A 19,001-nucleotide genomic window follows, 5' to 3' on the forward strand; every position below is an offset into this window, starting at 1 on the left:
TGCAGTAGTAATTTCTACTGTAAACCATGGAGCTGTGCACCTAAAGTAAATGAAGTATTTATTCAGCAGAAGTGAGCAGTAGAGAGTCCTATATTATGTAAACTAGGTGACTGCACGTTTTGCTGAGTCCTCCATAAGGATACCCACATTTACTTCTCTGTGCACAATTACTCCTCATTTCATAGTATTGTTGTAGTAAAATTCAATTTCAAGTGAACGATGATTTGCACAATCACTATACAAGACACAAAAATAATTTTCATGTAGACTTTGCTTCTTTATTTATGCTTTGATATGGAGACATGAACTCTGATGGTGGGAGACAGTTTTTTCTGGGCATCTTTCGACGCTCACTGTGCGCTCAGAATTGAAAAGAGTGATGTACCGCAATCAACGGGCATACTAGAGAAACTACCCAGTACATTCATGCAAAATTTCATCATATTTCTGCACTGGTTTCCATTTCGCGACCGACTGTAACTTACTTTCCAAGTAGCCCTTGTATTAAGCTACCAATACTGTTGTGGATTGGCAAGAGAGCCAACCCGGTATGAAAGGAAGCCGAAAGGCACGCGTTTTAGCTCACGCAGGCTGGCGTGAGGTCTGGAACAGGTCAAGGAAATTAGACTAGCAAAAAAGGACGTAGCTGTGGAATACTTAACTTTAATCCATAAATGGTGAACATCGCTCTTGACGGTACATGTTTTACAGCATCAGTAGTAACTGGCAATGGCGCCTTGCTAGGTCGTAGCAAATGACGTAGCTGAAGGCTATGCTAACTATCGTCTCGGCAAATGAGAGCGTATTTTGTCAGTGAACCATCGCTGGCAAAGTCGGTTGAACAACTGGGACGAGTGCTAGGAAGTCTCTCTAGACCTGCCGTGTGGCAGCGCTCGGTCTGCAATCACTGATAGTGGCGACACGAGGGTCCGACGTATACTAACGGACCGTGGCCGATTTAAAGGCTACCACCTAGCAAGTGTGGTGTCTGGCGGTGACACCACAAATACAAGTTACACAGCAACTGTTTCATATAACTGAGGAAGCAGCAGTCACCTGCCCCCAGCCCCTTCCACCCTCCACTCTCCCTAGAGGAGAACCTCTCCATCTAACTTAGTAGTTTATATTAAGCTAGCATAAGTGCCATTAATGGTAAGTAATATGGTGGTAAGTTGTTGTTAATACAGCTAACATACCAAGATTTCTTGATTTTCTTATTTTTGGTAATGTGCACCTGTCACTTGTTTCACATCGCTAGCAGTTGTTCTTGGTAGGATCTACAAAACATGTATGAATTAACTGGAAACACACACACACACACACACACACACACACACACACACACACACACACACACACATTCTTGCTTCGCTATATATATTATACAAAATAGGTTAAAATATGGCTTTGAATGCAAATGTTTTTGCTAATTATTTCGATTTTTATGTAACTAGCACTGTACACTGATTTCCTAGAAGCTACATACAAGGCTTCAGCTGTGAGCCCATTGCAGCTAAAGTGAATTTCATTTATATATTACATGAAGTTCATTAACAAAATCAAATGTTGCATAAATGATGTTTGCAGTTGTCAGTGGTCATTGTGATTCTATGTTCCTCTATTGTAGGACATCCCCTTGATGATCAAACTTGGCTCCTTTTATTAAGGTGTTGTGGGAGCTTGCTGCCTGATGAAGTTCCTTCAGCACGAGTGAAACTTGCTGACAGGGTGTGGAAATTACTGAAACACTCAGGTAATGTGTGTGCGGAGTGCTTTGTATAAATGAACTGAGGAGTTTACACAAATAGAAGGGTTAGATGAGATGAAGAAATGAATTCATCAGGTAAAAGGGACCACTGCAGAGATATATAATCATATCACATTGTTATTGAATTCAAGATGTAAGATAAAAAAAAAAGTACTCACACTCCAGTCATCCATAGTGTTGAGAAAATGTAGCTGCATGTATGTGGTCAGAAGAAAAGCTATCTTGAAGTAACTTTACTGACCCAGTTCTTGTTTATGTGGGTATATGTTGCTCAACATTTCTGCTATATAGGGAGCAATTATCTTCTCTTGTTACTTTTTTTCAGTAAACTAAAAAAACACACTTTTTAGTCACAAGTGATAAATAAACCCAATTGCAAAGTACTTAGCTGAGGAGGCTATCAAATAAAATTTCCAATATTGTCCTTAGGGTGCTTACAATGCTTTAGTGAGCACATGTGTGGTGAGTGCAGCATCCTGAGCCATGGTCAGCTTGAGAACATTATTCCACACAAGTGACTTATTGTTTTGCATTCTGCTCTTTTTCCTTGTACACTTTCACAAGTGTTAGTTTCCACTACTAATTGTGCTATGGTACACACTGTATATAAATATTGCTCTTCGGCATCCTTGTATGCCTCTCAGCTCGACACTTCAAATGGCTGCTACTAATTGTGATGCGTTCTGTATAGAAATCCTATATATTGGGCACCTCTGGCAACCCTCTCAGCTTTGCGCCCCAAGTGCTGTCTTGTCACTTGCGCCTTAAACTGGCACTACCTAGAGCTATAGCAGATTTCTTCTTATGACCTGGTGCAGTTACGATCCCTCATCTCCTCTCTGACTATCCTTCACCTCTTAGCTCATACCTTGGTGGCTTTTTTGATGTGGACTGAGCTTCCTTGCAGATTCCAATTTTGGTCACCCCCCTTATGTCCTTTCTTGGCTAACAGAGTATTACCCCATTAATAACTTTGACCTTCCACTCTTCAAAATTTTCTCAGTAGTGCAGATTGTATGGGGAAGTTCACCCAATGTGACATGCATCCCACCAGGTGTACAGTTCCACCTTATTAACACATTTTTATTAGATTGCTTTCTTGTCTGCCTGTTAGCTTCAAATTTCTCGATGAGATAGAGACTTGAAATATTAGATGGGGCCCTGAATTGGACGACAGTGCAATATTAACTCACTTTCTTGTCATTCTGTTCAGTAGGGGTTGAGTGGGGGTGAGAAGGATTGGTAATGCCCTGAAGGACTGATGTGTTGTGTGGGTGGTATCGGAATGAATTCTGGGTGGTACGTGAGTGGATGGGTGTAGCAGAGCTGAGAGAAAAGGGATGGGGTGAGGGTGGGAGTGGGGGGTAGGAGATTTGTGCAATATATGACACACACGCATGTGCGGATGAAGCCATGGGTAAAAAGCTAGTGTATATGTAGTTGTTTGTGTGACGAAAATGTAATCTCATGAAAATGTGTAAAATCCATTGAGAAATTTCAAACTCATGAGACTAAAAAGCATAAAATAATTATTTCAATAAAAATAAATTTTTAATACAACTTGTTTGTAAATTGGACTAAAAAGTGTAAAATGATTTCTCCTGTTGTTGTGGTGGTCTTCAGTCCAGAGATTCGTTTGATGCAGCTCTCCTTACTTCTCTGTTCTGTGCAAGCCTCTTCATCTCCAAATAACTACTGCGACGTACATCCTTTTGAATCTGCTTAGTGTATTCATCTCTTGGTCTCCCTCTACGACTTTTAACTTCCACACTTCCCACCAGTACTAAGTTGGTGATCCCTTGATGACTCACAATGTGTTCTACCAACGGATCCCTTCTTCTAGTCAAATTGTGCCACAAATTCCTCTTTTCCCAAGTTCTAATCAGTACCTCCTCATTAGTTACGTGATCTACCCATTAATCTTCAGCATTCTTCTGTAGCCCCACATTTTGAAAACTTCTATTGTCTTCTTGTGTAAACTATTTATTGTCCAAGTTTCATTTCCATACATGGGTACACTCCAGACAAATGCTTTCAGAAAGGACTTCCTTACACCGAAATCTATATTCGAAGTTAACAAACTTCTCTTCTTCAGAAACACTTTCCTTGCCATTGCCAGTCAATGTCCTCTCTACTTCAACCATGATCAGTTATTTTGCTCCCCAAATATCAAAACTCATCTACTACTTTACGTGTCTCATTTCCTAACCTAATTCCCTCAGCAACACCTGATTTAATTCGACTACATTCCATTATCCTCATTTTGCTTTTGTTGATGTTTGTCTTATATCTTCCTTTCAAGACACTGTCCATTCCGTTCAACTGCTCTTCCAGGTCCTTTGCTGTCTTTGACAGAAGTACAATGTCGTCGGCAAACCTCAAAGTTTTTATTTCTTCTCCATGGATTTTAATTCCTTCTCCAAATTTTGTTTCCTTCACTGCTTGTTCAATATACAGATTAAATAACATTGGGGATAGGCTCACTCCCTTCTCAACTGCTGCTTCCCTTTCATGCCTCTGGTCTCTTAAAGCCACTCTCTGGTATCTTCACATATTTTCAAGACTCTTTTTCTCCCTGTATTTGATTCCTGCCACCTTCAAAATTTGAAAGATAGTATTCCAGTCAACATTGTCAAAAGCTCTCTCTAAGCCTACAAATGCTAGAAACATAGATTGCCTTTCCTTAATCTTTCTTCTAAGATAAGTCATAGGGTCAGTATTGCCTCACATGTTCCAACATTACTACGGAATGTTTTTCCATTTGTCTGTAAAGAATTCGTATTAGTATTTTACAGCCATGACTTATTAAGCTGATAGTTTGGTAATTTTCACACCTGTTAACACCTGCTTCCTTTGGGATTGGAATTATTACATTCTTCTTGAAGTCTGAGGGTATTTCACCTGTCTTATACATCTTGCTCACCAGACGGAAGAGTTTTGCCATGGCTCGCTCTCCCAAGGCTATCAGTAGTTTTAATGGGATGTTGTCTACTCCCAGGGTCTTCTTTCAACTTAAGTCTTTCAGTGCTCTATCAAATTCTTCACGCAGTATCATATCTTCCATTTCCATAATATTTCCCTCAAGTATATCGCCCTTATATAGACCGTCATATACTCCTTCCATCTTTCTGCTTTCCCTTTTTTGCTTGGAACTGGTGTTCTGTCTGAGCTCTTGATACTAATACATGTGGTTCTCTTGTCACCAAAGGTCACTTTAATTTTCCTGTAGGCAGTATCTATCTTACCCCTAGTGATTTATGCCTCTACATTCTTACATTTGTCCCCTATCCATCACTGCTTAGCCATTTTGCACTTCCTGTCGATTTCATTTTTGTGAAATTTGTTTTCCTTTTGCCTGCTTCGTTTACTGCTGTTTTATATTTTCTCCTTCCATATTTAAATTCAGTATCTCTTCTGTTACCCAAGGATTTCTACTAGCCCTCGTCTTTTTACCGACTTGATCCTCTGCTGCCTTCACTATTTCATCTCTCAAAGCTACCCATTCTTCTTCTACTGTATTTCTTTCCCCCATTCCTGTCAGTTGTTCCCTAATGCTCTCCGAAACTCTCTACAACCTCTGGTTCTTTCTGTTTATCTAGGTCCCATTTCCTTAAATTGCCACCTTTTTGCAGTTTCTTCTGTTTAAATCTACAGTTCATAACCAATAAATTGTGGTCAGAGTCCACATCTGCTCCTACAAATGTCTTACAGTATAAAACCAGGCCTCTTCCATGTATACAACCTTCTTTCATGATTCTTAGACAAAGTGTTGGCTATGATTAAGTTATGCTCTATGCAAAATTCGACCAGGTGGCTTCCTCTTTCATTTCTTACCCCCATTCCATATTCTCTTACTATTTTTCCTTCTCTTCCTCTTCCTACTGTCGAATTCCAGTCCCCCATAACTATTAAATTTTTGTCTCCCTTCACTATCTGAATAATTTCTTTTATCGCATCTTACATGTCTTCAATCTCTTCATCATCTGCGGAAGTAGCTGTGATATAAACTTGTACTACTGTGATAGGAGTGGGCTTCGTGTGTATCTTTGCTACGATAATGCATTCACTATGCTGTTCGTAGTAGCTTACCCGAGCTCCTATTTTTTTGTTCATTATTAAACCTACTCCTGCATTTGATTTTGTATTTATAACCCTGTATTCACATGACCAGAAGTCCTGTTCCTCCTGCCACCAAACTTCACTAATTCTCACTATATCTAACTTCAACCTATCCGTTTCCCTTTTTAAATTTTCTAACCTACCTGCCCAATCTGAAATTCCACACTCCGATCCACAGAATGCCAGTTTTCTTTTTCCTGATGACGATGTCCTCTTGAGTAGTCCTGCCCATAGATCCGAATGGGGGACTATTTTACCTCTGGAATATTTTACCCAAGAGGACACCATCATCATTTAACCAGTGAAGCTGCATGCCCTCAGGAAAAATTACAGCTGTAGTTTCCTCTTGTATTCAGCTTTTCACAGTACCAGCACATCAAGGCCATTTTGGTTGATGTTACAAGGTCAGGTCAGTCAGTCAGTCATCCAAACTGTCACCCCTGCAACTACTGAAGAGGCTGCAGCCCCTCTTCAGGAACCACACCTTTGTCTGGCCTCTCAATAGATACCCCTCCATTGTGGTTGCACCTATGATATGGCTATCTGTATCGCTGAGGCATATCTACATGCAATAGACAATTTAAACTATAACAGATTGTGGACAAAAATTGTACAGGCATACAATCTCTTAGGTACATAAAAACCACCACTTTTTTCTTTAATCATTGAAGCCATGCTGGGAGCCAGACAGACAAAGCCCTGTGACACTTACAAGAGAGGGAGGGGAAAAGGAAAAAAAGAAAGAAAGAAAAACTGACACCGAAATGGATACTTAGACAGCTTATCATCTCAAAACAACAACAAAATTTCTACTTTTAAGAATGAAAGCAAAACAGAAAATACTTGTTGTCTGTACATTAGAAGCTGTGTGGAGTATCATTGTCCTCTCACTGATGCACACTATTGCCCAGTCATTTAATCTGATGTGCTAGTAACTTTATTATCCGTAAAAATAATGAAAGAAAATAATTGGAACTTACAGTTATCGCAATACTCTTTCCTTAATTAAAATGAGATAAAGACTTTAAATTTTAGACACATCCCAGAATTGGATGACAGTGCAATATTAACTCACTTTCTTGTCATTCTGTTCTGTAGGGGTTGGGCAGGGGTGAGAAAGATTGGTAATGCCCTGCAGGACCGATGTGTTGTGTGGGTGGTATCGGAATGCATTCCTGGTGGCATGCGAGTGGATGGGTGCAGCTGAGCTGAGAGAAAAGGGGGGGGGGGGGGTAGGATATATGTGAAACATGCATGTGCAGATGAAGCCATGGGTAAAAAGCTAGTGTATATGTAGTTGTTTGTATAACGAAAATGTTTAAAATCCATTGAGAAATTTCACACTCAGGAGACTAGAAAGCAGAAAATAATTGTTTAAATATAAATAAATTTTGAATACAACTTCTTTGTAAATTTGACTAAAAAGTATAAAATAATTTCTCCTATCCCACACAAATCCCAACCCCATATGGATAGTCCTGAAAATTTGTGCTTCTCAGTTTTTAATAAATATGAAAATACTTAATGATTTACAATGAAAAACTTGGTGTGCATTCAGCAGATAATAGTTATGAGGTGAACTATTTATGCATCGTTATGTATTACATGCGCCACTTGCGTTTTGTTACAAATATCTCATAGATATTAAAAATTCACAATCACACATTTTCAGGACTATCTTGAGCATGTAACCTGTGCATAGCAGAATCAAGTTGCTCATTCACTTAGCCAAATGTCTCATTATCTAATGTGTGATGCACGCAAATTATTTGTGAGATTCTAGCTGCAGTTTGACATAGTGCTTGTTATAAGGATAATGAAGAAGGATTACAACGATGCAGAGTGCCCTGCGACTCAGCCGAGGTGCACCACTCCCATGTAGTTCCCTGTGGGTACTAGCTGATTAGTGAAGTGTACTGCTTCAAATGGAGTGTGTGTCCCCTCTTAAAGCATGGTTCTTACTCATGACATTACTTCTGCTTTTTTGTTGTGCTTGGTGTAGATATTAACAATGACCTGTTCATGAGTGAAAGAGCTGTTCTATCTGTAGTTTCCATTGTTTGATTTTGCCGAGTGGCTTTCTTCCATCCTACAACCCTGTGATGTTTTCCTTTGTTTCTCCTCTCAGTGCTCATGCTTCCTCTTCTTTTTTGTGTTTTATTCACCACCTTCCATACTGTAAATACTTCCAACCCACAGTGTATGAATGATTGTCCATGCACAACACAGATTTTGTGACACCGTGGATTGTTGATGCAGCCTCTGATCTGATGCCCCAGATTCTTTCCTCCGATAGTTACAATTATATTTACTTCTGTTGATCCCACTTCATCCCTAAACCTGACGTACTTGAGCTTTTCTTTCCACACCTGCCTATGCCACACAAACTTTTGATCCTTGACCTAGTCCATCTCTTCTCCCTCTCTCTTGGCTTATCACAACATGCACACACTCCTATACCTCATCATTCCTTTTAAATGCTTATTTTTGCATATCTGTACGTGTTTCTGCATGTCTTTGTGTATTTTTTACACATTTTTGTGTGTCTTTTTGCTTATCCAGCTCCTCTCACAACCATCCACACCAGTTTTGCCCATTTCTGCATCCCATTTCCTTTACACCTTACCAGCCACAATGGACCTTTTTCTCCATCTTTCTGCACCAGTTCAGAAAAGTATCCCTGTCCCTGGCTAAAACTCAGTCCCACATCCCGTTCCCAAATGCTGCCTAAAGCATGTAACTCCCCAAAGGCCGTAATTGTAAAGATTCTTTTTTCTGCATCCCACCCCTCCTTTCAGAGTGACCTACACCTTTTCAGATTCTGCCAATCCCTGGCCCTCACAGACCTGGTACTTCATGAACACTTCTCCATGCACAGGCATCCCAGAACTACCTCCACTCTCCGCAAGAGACTACTACTCTTCAGTACCACCTCCATATATCACATCTCTGAAATTGGATTCCTTGCTCTCCAGCATCTGAAGGAGCATTCCAGACACCACCTCAGTAAGTTATCCAACCTGCTGACATCCTACTGCCACCTTTAAGCACCACTATCCAACCCCTATCGTATCCACAGTGTTCCTCCTCATCCACCCTTCATAGCAGCTAAACCCTGCCCAGCTGGCCTTTTCAGCTTGCCACATCTCCAAAACTTCCTTCCAACTCTCCACCAAATCCAGAACCAAAACATTCCTGTGACACTGTTGTTAACCTTTCCATCAAAATCCTCAGCTCCACAGAAGTTTGTCCTATCCAAAGACCTCACCTTTAGTCTTACACCCAAATTTAACTGTTCTGGACTTGTCAGAGGAGTACTCTCCTTCTTGTGGTCCCTACAATGGAAGCACTTCTTTGCTGCCTATCCCTCCAACCAAAACTGCACTAATTCCAACATTCAATCCTGCCTCTTCCAGTTCATACTGTCGTGCAACCATGATTCCCCCCCCCCCCCCCCAACCTAACCATTCAATGGTCACCTTCCAGGAATTCCTTACCTCCAACTTAATCTCACCATCTTTCTTCAGGTCCCTTGCTCAGAACACCAACCTTTCATTAGAAGAAGGAAAAGCCATACACAACCTCAAAACAAATCCTGACCTAATCATCCTACTTACAGACAAAGGTTCCACCACTGTTGTTATGAATCCCAGTTACTACCTGGCAGAAGGCCTCTGCCAGTTATCTGACTCCACCTATAAACTCTGCCGGAGTGATCCCATCCCAAAAGTCCAACACAACCTCCAGTCCCTGCTTAAAGCTTTAGGTCCATCTCAGAACATCTCCCCTTGAATCCATTTCTCTCATCACCCCTATCACACCCCCCGCACCCACCTTCTACATGCTTCCCAAAATCCACAAACCTAACAATCGTGGACACCCCATTGTGGCTGGTTGTTGTGCTCCCACTGAAAGAATTTCAGCCCTCATTGACTAACACCTCCAACTAATCGTGCCTAAGCCAGCCTCCCATGTCAAAGACACTAACCACTTCCTTCACCAACTCTCCACCATCCCCACCCCATTATCTCCTGGATCTCAACTCATCACTGTTGATGTCACCGCCCTGTACACCAACATCTCTCATGCCCATGGTCTTACCTCTATTGAACACCATCTTTCCCAATGTCCTTCAGACTTCAGAACCACTACCTCATTCCTCATACACTTTACTAACTTTATCCTAATCCACAACTATGTCTCATTTGAAGGGAAGGTATATAAACAAATTCACTACACAGCCATGGGCACCCTCCTATGCCAACCTTTTTATGGGACATCTAGAGGAGACTTTTCTAACCTCCCAAAACACCAAACCCCTAGTATGGTACAGCTTCATTAATGAGATCATCCTAGATGTTGACCACCTCCTCACTGATGGCTCTGTCTGCACATCTGTCCACATTAAATCCACCAACCACCAACAGTACAAGCATTTTGACAGCTGCCATCCCTTTCACACCAGCCTGGCTACCCAAGGACGGTGTATCTGCAGTGAGAAGAACTCCCTTGCTCAGTATGGTGAGAGTCTCACCAAGGCCTTCACATACAGGCACTATTCCCCAGACCTGGTCTGGAAAGAGATCTCCCATGTCATTTCCCCTCACACCCCAATCCTTCCATCTCCCCCAAGAACCAACTGCAAGGGAGTGTACCCTTCGTCACCCAGTCCCACCCTGGACTGGAACAATTGAACCATATCCCTCCCCAGGGCTTTGATTACCTATCATCATGCCCTGAAGTGAGGGACATCCTACCCCTTCTAAAGTGGTGTCTTATCCCTATAGATTACCCAAGTGCAAAACTTTCCCAGTCCACCCACCCAGCATCTTTTATTCCAGTCCTGTCACAGGTTTATCCTACCCAATCAGGGTCAGGCTACCTGTGAAAGCAGCCATGTCATTTACCAGCTCAGCTGCAATCATTGCACAGATTTTTATATTGGAATGACTACCAACCAGCTGTCCATCAGGATGAACGGCCACCACCAAACTGTGGCCAAGAGCAAACTTGACTACCCTGTGGCACAAATGCAGCTGAATATAACACACTTGATTTTAATGGCTGCCTCACTATCTGAGCTACCTGAATCCTTCCCTCCACCACCAGCTTTTCTGAACTACACTGATGGGAGTCATCCGTACAACACATTCTCTGCCCCCATAATTATCCTGGCCTCAACCATGGTAACATACTGTCCCCACACCCCCTCTGTCCTATCATCTCCTCCCCATTCTCATCTCCCACCCTATTTATTGGCAGCCCTCTACAAATACATGCACCTGTCTTTCCCTGTTCCTCTCCTTTTTTTGTTCCTTTTTTCCCCAGCTGCCCCACAGCATACTGACGCTGCGCCTGATGGCGTTCTAGTCCCTGCACACTCCACCAGACAGTGTTCGTCTCTCACTCCCCACCCATACACTACTATCCCTTCCCCTCCAGATTGCTACTTGCATTCCAAGTGATAGTTGCATTCTGGCCCGAGATGCTGGAGTTGGCGGTCATATTTGCATAAGGGGTGCTTACTTGTGTGTATGAATAGTATGTGTCTCTCTTTTACTGATGAAGGCTGTGGCGCTGCATTGTTAAGTGTCTTTTAATTATGCCTGTCAGCAACTTAATTGTCTTCTGTACAGTGAGTCTTTTCCTACGTTATTGATATTCCTACCTGAAGTTTACATTATTTGTAAGAGCACAAATAATTGTTTGTGAAAAACTTAATGATTGCTGATAGTAAGGGGCTGTGTAGTAATTGGAACAGTTCCATGTGCCTATTGTACTATTGGAATGTCTCTACCTGCTATCTATCAAAATTCACAGGCAAGGGAACATGAAATACCACTTACTCTGTTAGGCAAAGTGCATGTGTGGTGGAATAAATACACAGCATCATGGCATTAGTGCAGTGTTAATACCACAGCTCCGTGTATGTGTACCACAGAATGACGTGCACCTCATGTGCCGGTGCAGCTGCGAAAAGTCTCTTGTGTTGTCTGACTTGAGGTTGCTGCCAGGCAGGGAATTTACCTGGGGTGGTACACCTGTCAAAGAATAACACAACTGGTCCAAGGCCAGCTCAGTGAGGACAGAAACATTGTGTTGAGCAAATGGGCAAAAGTGGGCTTTTTCTCAATATTCAGTAAGCATAAGGACTGCAAAAGCATGACAATCCTTTTGGCTCTGAGTGTTTCCAGCAAGAAATATTAGAGAAGTTACCACAGGTATAACTGGCTTGTGGTTGTCAAGAATTCATAGTGACATTGCTCTCTGATCCTTCAGTGTCACCTCTCTTATAATTCTGAAGCAGAATTTGCCAAGCATTAGGCTGCTCACCCACTAATAGGAAATGTGAGACAGGCTAGTTTTATCCTACTGTTGACTGTGATGTTAGGGACTGCAAGTTTGAATATTTGATTCACACACTTGGCTACTACCATTTGTGGGGTTAAGTCTGAATACTTCAAAGTCCGAATCCCTTCAAGCACACGCTATCGATATCACTAGGGAGTCCTGAAGAATAAAAGGCTCTAATATATATTACTTTATTAGGGGCTGTGTGTATATTTCAGTGTCGAGACTTGTAATTGTGTATAGACAGCAACCAAGTGAGATGTTGCGTACAGTAGAGCAGTTGTCATACTGTATCGGTTGGGGAAGCAAGAACAGTTAACTTCCTGTGCCACCCATCACTATTTAAGTTTTTTGTAAGCATCCAGAATCACTATGAATGAAATCTGTTTCAGAATGTGGTGACCGAGCAAGGTGTTGCTGCATAATACACTGGGTTCTCATTCAAGAGGTGTGGAATTCAAATTCCCTTCAGCTAACAAGATTTAGGTTTTCCATCATTTCCGTAAATTGGTAAAGGATGATACTGTGGTGTTTTTACTGAAAAGTTTGCTGATTGCTTCTGCATCCAGTTTTTTGTCTCTAATGACCTAATCATTCATGGTATGTTAAACCCTTATTTTCTGTACTGTGTTATGGAAAACAATGGCTGGCAACTTTCCCATTCTGTGCGTAACTGAGCCCTTGATGTACATTTCTGTAGGCTTGTTTCTGTTCAAATCATTTCTGTATAATTAAAATTTATCTCATTAACTTGTTTTACAGTAGTCCATTGTCTTTCTGTTTGATGCATTTCTTGGTTAATATGTTAACAAACTTCACTACCTTCTGGTAATGCCCCCAGAGGCTCTACAAAATGAATATAGAAATGAACTACATAAACACTATTGTTACAAAGTTGGAACTTAACCTTAGAAAGGTATAAAGCATACAATCAGAATCTGAACATTAACCCTTTCTTGCCACCAGCAGACACAGTAAACTGTAAATTTAATAACTAACAATCAGCCTTCCCTGCCTGGAGTTGGAAGTTGATCCTTTGTGAAACAAAGGCAAAAGAGAAGAGAGTAAGTGTTAAGAATGGTTGGTAGGGATAATAAATAATATCTTGTGTGATTTATTTTTTTCCAATTGTTCCATTTTCCCCTCACCATTTGTCCAATCTGGCGTACTGAAGTGGTAATCATTAGGCCTAAAAGCATCTGATCATTGGGTTAACATTGTTTGGAGCTGCTGTTGAACCTGCTACCTGTTAAATTTAGTGTAAGTGTATTTTATATATTTTTTCTATTTATAATGTGTACATGTTTTTGGTACCCCAGGTGCTGATCATTTAAGACTGTATTACAATAAATCAATTCTACTGCAGGTCACCCACTTACTGTGGATCACTACAATGCACTTCTGTATAGCCACCTGGAAAACAGAAATCTGATATCCTTGCCAAACTTTCTTGAGTTAATGGGAAATGTGGTGCCAACTGAGACTACGTATCTCTTGTTATTGGAACTCATGTGTGAAGGTGGTAATGTAGATGCTGCTGCTGAAGTAATACAGCATATGAAAAGGGAAAATTTGCCTGCAAATGAACGTATGTTCAATGCACTTTTGAAATGCAATGCCAAACTAAGGTATGAATATAGAATATAGAATGAAATGTGTAAGTTTCACCCATATTTAAAAATACAGAATGACAGCTTTTGTCACCAGACTGCCAAAAGGGTAGATACATGGAAAAGAAGTCAGAAATAGATATTACAGCTCAGTCTTCTGAAACTGCAGAAGAAAAAGTTGTATGATATTGTTTAAAGATACTGACAAGGTTTCATGTTGTCAGTTTTGAGTTAGCCTTCGCATAACCTTTGTAACTGGTTACATATCCGTCATGTAGAGATCATAAAGATGAGCTGCTTTACAGCAAAGCAAAAGTACAGAACCGAAGACTGGTGATTACTTTTTAAACAAAAATTAAACTGCTTGTATCACTTGTCCATTTACTTTCTGCAGTATCATTTTCATCTGGTCTGTAAATTTCTCATTTTCAAGTATATTCATTTTCCTTACACTTTCAGAACTTCAGAAAAAGATTTCTGTTTGGTTTTATCTGCCTCCTTAGCTTAGTGGTCAGTGTGGCTGATGGCCACACAGAAGTCCAAGGTTCCATTGCTGGACAGGTCAGAGATTTTTTCCACTTTAGGGACTGGGTATTGTACTATCCTCATCATCATTGATTTGCAAGCCACCAAAATGACATCAAATAAAGAAAGACTTCTTTTTGTGAGACTCATAAGAGAGAAAGGGGAGTGTGTTGTACTGTATGATTAATACATGCAACTTTCATAGCCAATGAAATAGCTTTTTTTAAAGACTTTTTTGTCCACATGTTAACATGATTATACTCTTGTAACAAAATAATAAATCCCATGTAAAAACATGTACCTGTTTCAATACCTCAGTTGATTTCAGTTTGATAATATTAACCGTACAGGAAAATATCACATGTTTGCATATTATCCCTCATTAAAAACCTTGCTTTGTATCTTAAACCATTTAATATATATATATAATGCTGTTTCATGGGGCACCCTATATGTAAAAGTGCAAACTGCTGTCATTTCAACCCTTTTTACATTGAAAGAAAACAGCTTTTGCCTTCTTAAGTAGAGTACCTAATTTTTAGGAAAGTGGTGTCTTTCTCAGATGTTAAGAAAGAAAAAACACAGGAAGGAAACACTCCATTGTTAGATCTTCATTCTGTAACTTGCATTATGTAGCTAGGTATTTCTTCTGTTCCAGTAACATGGGTTTCTGTTTAGTAGAAAATAGGATTTGTGTGTGTTACTATCAACCTTTTTCTGTTGTACCCTGTTTCAGAACTATTTCCCCCATTAAATGGCTCTTGATTAGTTACCATTGATATTGCTATTTCTTAAATATTTGCAGAGACCATGAAGGTTGTCAAAAAGTCCTTGAAACTATGCGAGCTGCTCATATATTGCCCAGTGTGGATAGCTTTGCATCATTACTTGAAGGTTTTGGTGAAGCAGGGGATATAAATGGTTTCAAAACAACTTACACAGATGCCATGGCTTCATCAGTAGCTTTTAGTGAAAAGCACATTTTAAATATTCTAAGGAAAACTGCCCTTTCAACAAATTACCCAACTTTCAGCAAGGTTAGTGACCAAGTTGTCCACATAAGCTGCACGTGTGTGTTCACTTAATTGGTTATTCTAATTACTGATGTAACTTTTTTGAAGATTTTATTTTCCTTATGGCAGAATTTGAATACTTACTTCTTTTTCTCTTTAAGACTAGCCAAGTGTTACCAACATATCTTCACAAAAACAATCAACAAAAAAATTCAAAGTTATTTGTGAGGATACAAAATGTATGTTCACTTGCATTAATAAATAATCTGAAGATGCACAGTGGTTTTGGTCACAGTGCAGGAGTAGAGTACTTTAAACAAAATAATAGTTATTGAAGAAGAAACTGTATTTATAATACTTCAAACTTACTCTCTTAACAGCACAACAATCTTAAGGTAATTGATGCAAAATATTTCAACATACACAAAATAGTTGCAGAGCACAGGCAATCGGGTAGTGTGTGTGAGCTGGTATGCAGACATGTGTGTGCCACATGCGTGTGCACGCACACACACACACACACACACACACACACACACACACACACACACACACACACACAAAATAATTCATTTGAAAGTTAGAAACTTGCCAATAGGAAATCATAAGTAAAGTATGAAGTAAAAGTAACCACTCACCCTACAGTTGAGATAGTGAGTGTACAATGCTTTCAGGGACTGTTCTTGGAGCTGACAGGCTAAGAAAGACAAGTACCATTGTAGACGTGTGTGTGTGTGTGTGTGTGTGTGTGTGTGTGTGTGTGTGTGTGTGTGTGTGTGTGTGTTACTATTATTAATTTGTTATTATTATTATTAATTGTTTTAATTATCACTTCAGAAAATGAAGTTATATTACAATTTTTTTTAATTCTAAGCACGTATGTGTCTGCAGTCCTGGTACACAACGAATTCCCTGTGCCTAAGTGCCATTACACTGCCCCCACTCCCCCTCCCGTCCTCCCCCCCTCGCCTTCCCCCTCCTCCCCCCCTCGCCTTCCCCCTCCTCCTCCTCCCCCCCTCCTCGCCTTCCCCCTCCTCCTCCTCCTCCTCCTCCCCCCCCCCCTCCTCCCACCCTTCCACTCCTCCCGAGAGCCTACAACTGTGGCACGTGTGTGTTGAGCATGGGTACCTGAGCAATTGCAGTACTCCTTTGCTATAATGTGGTTCCCATGTCCTTTTATTGTATTCCCACACTCACCCTATCTTTTCCTGCTATCCTGATAACAGCCTAGCTTTCACTCATGTCTTATGTTGGCTTTTTTCTTCAGACTCCTTAGTTACTTCATACCTTTTTTAACTACTTGAAGATTGATTTCTATTCTTTTCCAAATCTCTCCAAATCACAAATTGTACAGGGTAGTGCACTTAATGCTGTATGCGGGTAGGTGCCCAGGTGTGGCCATTCTGACACAAGAGTTCTGGGTAAACTACATGCCATATTCAAAACCTAAAATCGTGACCAGCCCAATGTATGAGCATCGCCTTCTAGCTGCACAGCTGTAGCCACCTGACAATATAGGGATCATATTGCTGGCGTCTGCACTGTAAACTTCTTACACAGGCCAAAGAGTAGGTAACCATCTCCATAGGGACTCAGGGCAGCACCCACCACTGTTGCCATGGTGGGGTGGCAACTGTGGAGAGAGCTCACAGCCAGAGTAGGTGAAACCAAGGTGAACAATCTGCAATGAAGCAACTCATACTTACTCAAGACAGTTATCATAAGACCCTGGCAGTCTCTTCAGAACAGAAATCTTACTATGCTGCTCACCAGTACAACTTGAAAGCATTCCCACACTTGGCCATACCATGATAAGGAGGCTGACGACCCCAGTGTGGAGAACCCTTTCACCAAAGTACCTCGTCTGTACTAGAACAGATGACAAGGCCTTTCTAATGACCAAAGTTTAATTTTTCACGGAACGTATTGAAGACAAGTTTGGAGGGATGGCTTCATTGCGAAAGACATAAAATAGCTCCCTGCTGATCAAGACGGTGGACTCTGCTTAGTTTCGAGCCTAACTTACCTTTACTTCTTCTATCCCCATTAAAATTCAACAAGACACAGGAATTACCTTTAGCCAAGATTTGACTTTACTATTTGTTGAAGAACTAAGTGCCAGCTTGGGACATCGAGGGGTGTAGTTCATCATCTGTACACAGAAATGACCAAAGAGTAATACAGGAGCATTTGTTCTTACATTCATAATGACCACACTCCCAGAAAAGGTGATGATCATAATTTACCACTGTGGTGCTGTATAGCCCTATGTGCCATCACCTATGCAGTGCTCAAATTCCCCATTTTGGTCATACCATGTATACCTGAATAAAACAACCATGAATATAAGACAAACCCTCCCTTTTTTTAAGAAACTCCTTGATAAAATTTTATTTTGAACATATTATGACCAATAAAAATTACAAACTATTCTGGCCTTTTCATAGCCAGAACTTTTTTATGGGAACACTTTCAATGCTCTTCACAGCAAATGTAATGTTTGCTGGCGTATCAAAATAAACATTCTGAGGTAGCCATGATATGCATTGTAATGTAGGCTCCACACTCATTATCCTCCTCATGCACTAACTAGGACTTGCTTTGAATTACATTATGCACCTTCATTTGGATAATTTCTTGAGTAGTCAAGAAGCCTTGATTGTGTTCGTATTGCTTGTAAAGAAGAAAGTACTGTTTGAATTTGTGAAACCTTCTCTGCTTTGGTCCCCTGAAAGTTTGGATTTTAGGGCTCGCATTCTGTAATTTATTCATCCTCTGACACCACGTACGAACATTCACTTCTGTGGCACCCATTTTTCTTCCTGCTGCACAGTTGTTTGTGTTCTCTACCTCATGAATCACCATTAACTTAAAATTAGGATCATGTTGTCTGTACGAACCAGTTGGAAACTGCGAACTCGTAGATACATGTCCCCCCTCCCCTCTCAGTCACAGCTATGATTTGCATCCACTATCAACTGCTCAGTTTATAGTTATTACAGCAGTGATGATATAAGCAAAGTGAATGACAACAATATCTTAGCCTCTTAGCTGTCTGCTGCTGTATCCAGAGAAGTCCTGCAACTTCAGATTAATTCTGTAACCAGCCTTGATAATCAACAGTGCTGTAGAACAGTGGCAGCTTTTGCACCATTTCTGAAGCTCATGTTTCATTTTTTGTGCCATGTTTCAAATGTTCTGAGTAATCTTATTTTTGTTAGCATTAGTTTGTCTACGGAGCGAAAGTCTTAGATTGGGACACTCCTAGTCTTGAGAGTGTGTGTCTAATGGGCACAGGTTGGCAAGGCATCAGTTGTGGGTAGCCAGTTGGCTGATAGTTTCACGTAGGGGATTTCACATCTCTATATTGATTCTTCAAAATAAATCTGCATATGAATCTCAATTGCCAAAACTTCACCTGTAAATATAGGACAGTCCCTCCATTCATCTATTACACAACAAAAAAATAAAAACATTGATCTGAGCGGCAATAGGTAAATCACAATCCACTTGTAGCAATTGTGGCTTTTCTCTGCTTGGCAGAACGCCTTGTGTCTATTCTATAGCTTGGGTCAGCTCACTGGACTGACTGCTAACAGATGGTGTAAAATTGCT

At 40.6% G+C, this 19,001-nt stretch overlaps 1 protein-coding gene across 2 annotated transcripts in view; it reads left to right on the forward strand.

Annotated features, from left to right (window-relative positions):
- Window positions 1-19,001, forward strand: part of LOC126190781 (leucine-rich PPR motif-containing protein, mitochondrial-like) — a 185,958-nt gene that overhangs the window by 37,565 nt on the left and 129,392 nt on the right. For both annotated transcript variants that reach the window (XM_049931322.1, XM_049931323.1), the window contains exons 3-5: window positions 1,628-1,753; window positions 13,605-13,866; window positions 15,179-15,410. In XM_049931322.1, coding sequence (XP_049787279.1) covers window positions 1,628-1,753; window positions 13,605-13,866; window positions 15,179-15,410 — 620 coding nt within the window. The remainder of the gene's footprint in view (window positions 1-1,627; window positions 1,754-13,604; window positions 13,867-15,178; window positions 15,411-19,001) is intronic.

The sequence above is a fragment of the Schistocerca cancellata genome, chromosome 6, assembly GCF_023864275.1.
Source record: "Schistocerca cancellata isolate TAMUIC-IGC-003103 chromosome 6, iqSchCanc2.1, whole genome shotgun sequence".
NCBI lineage: Eukaryota > Metazoa > Arthropoda > Insecta > Orthoptera > Acrididae > Schistocerca > Schistocerca cancellata.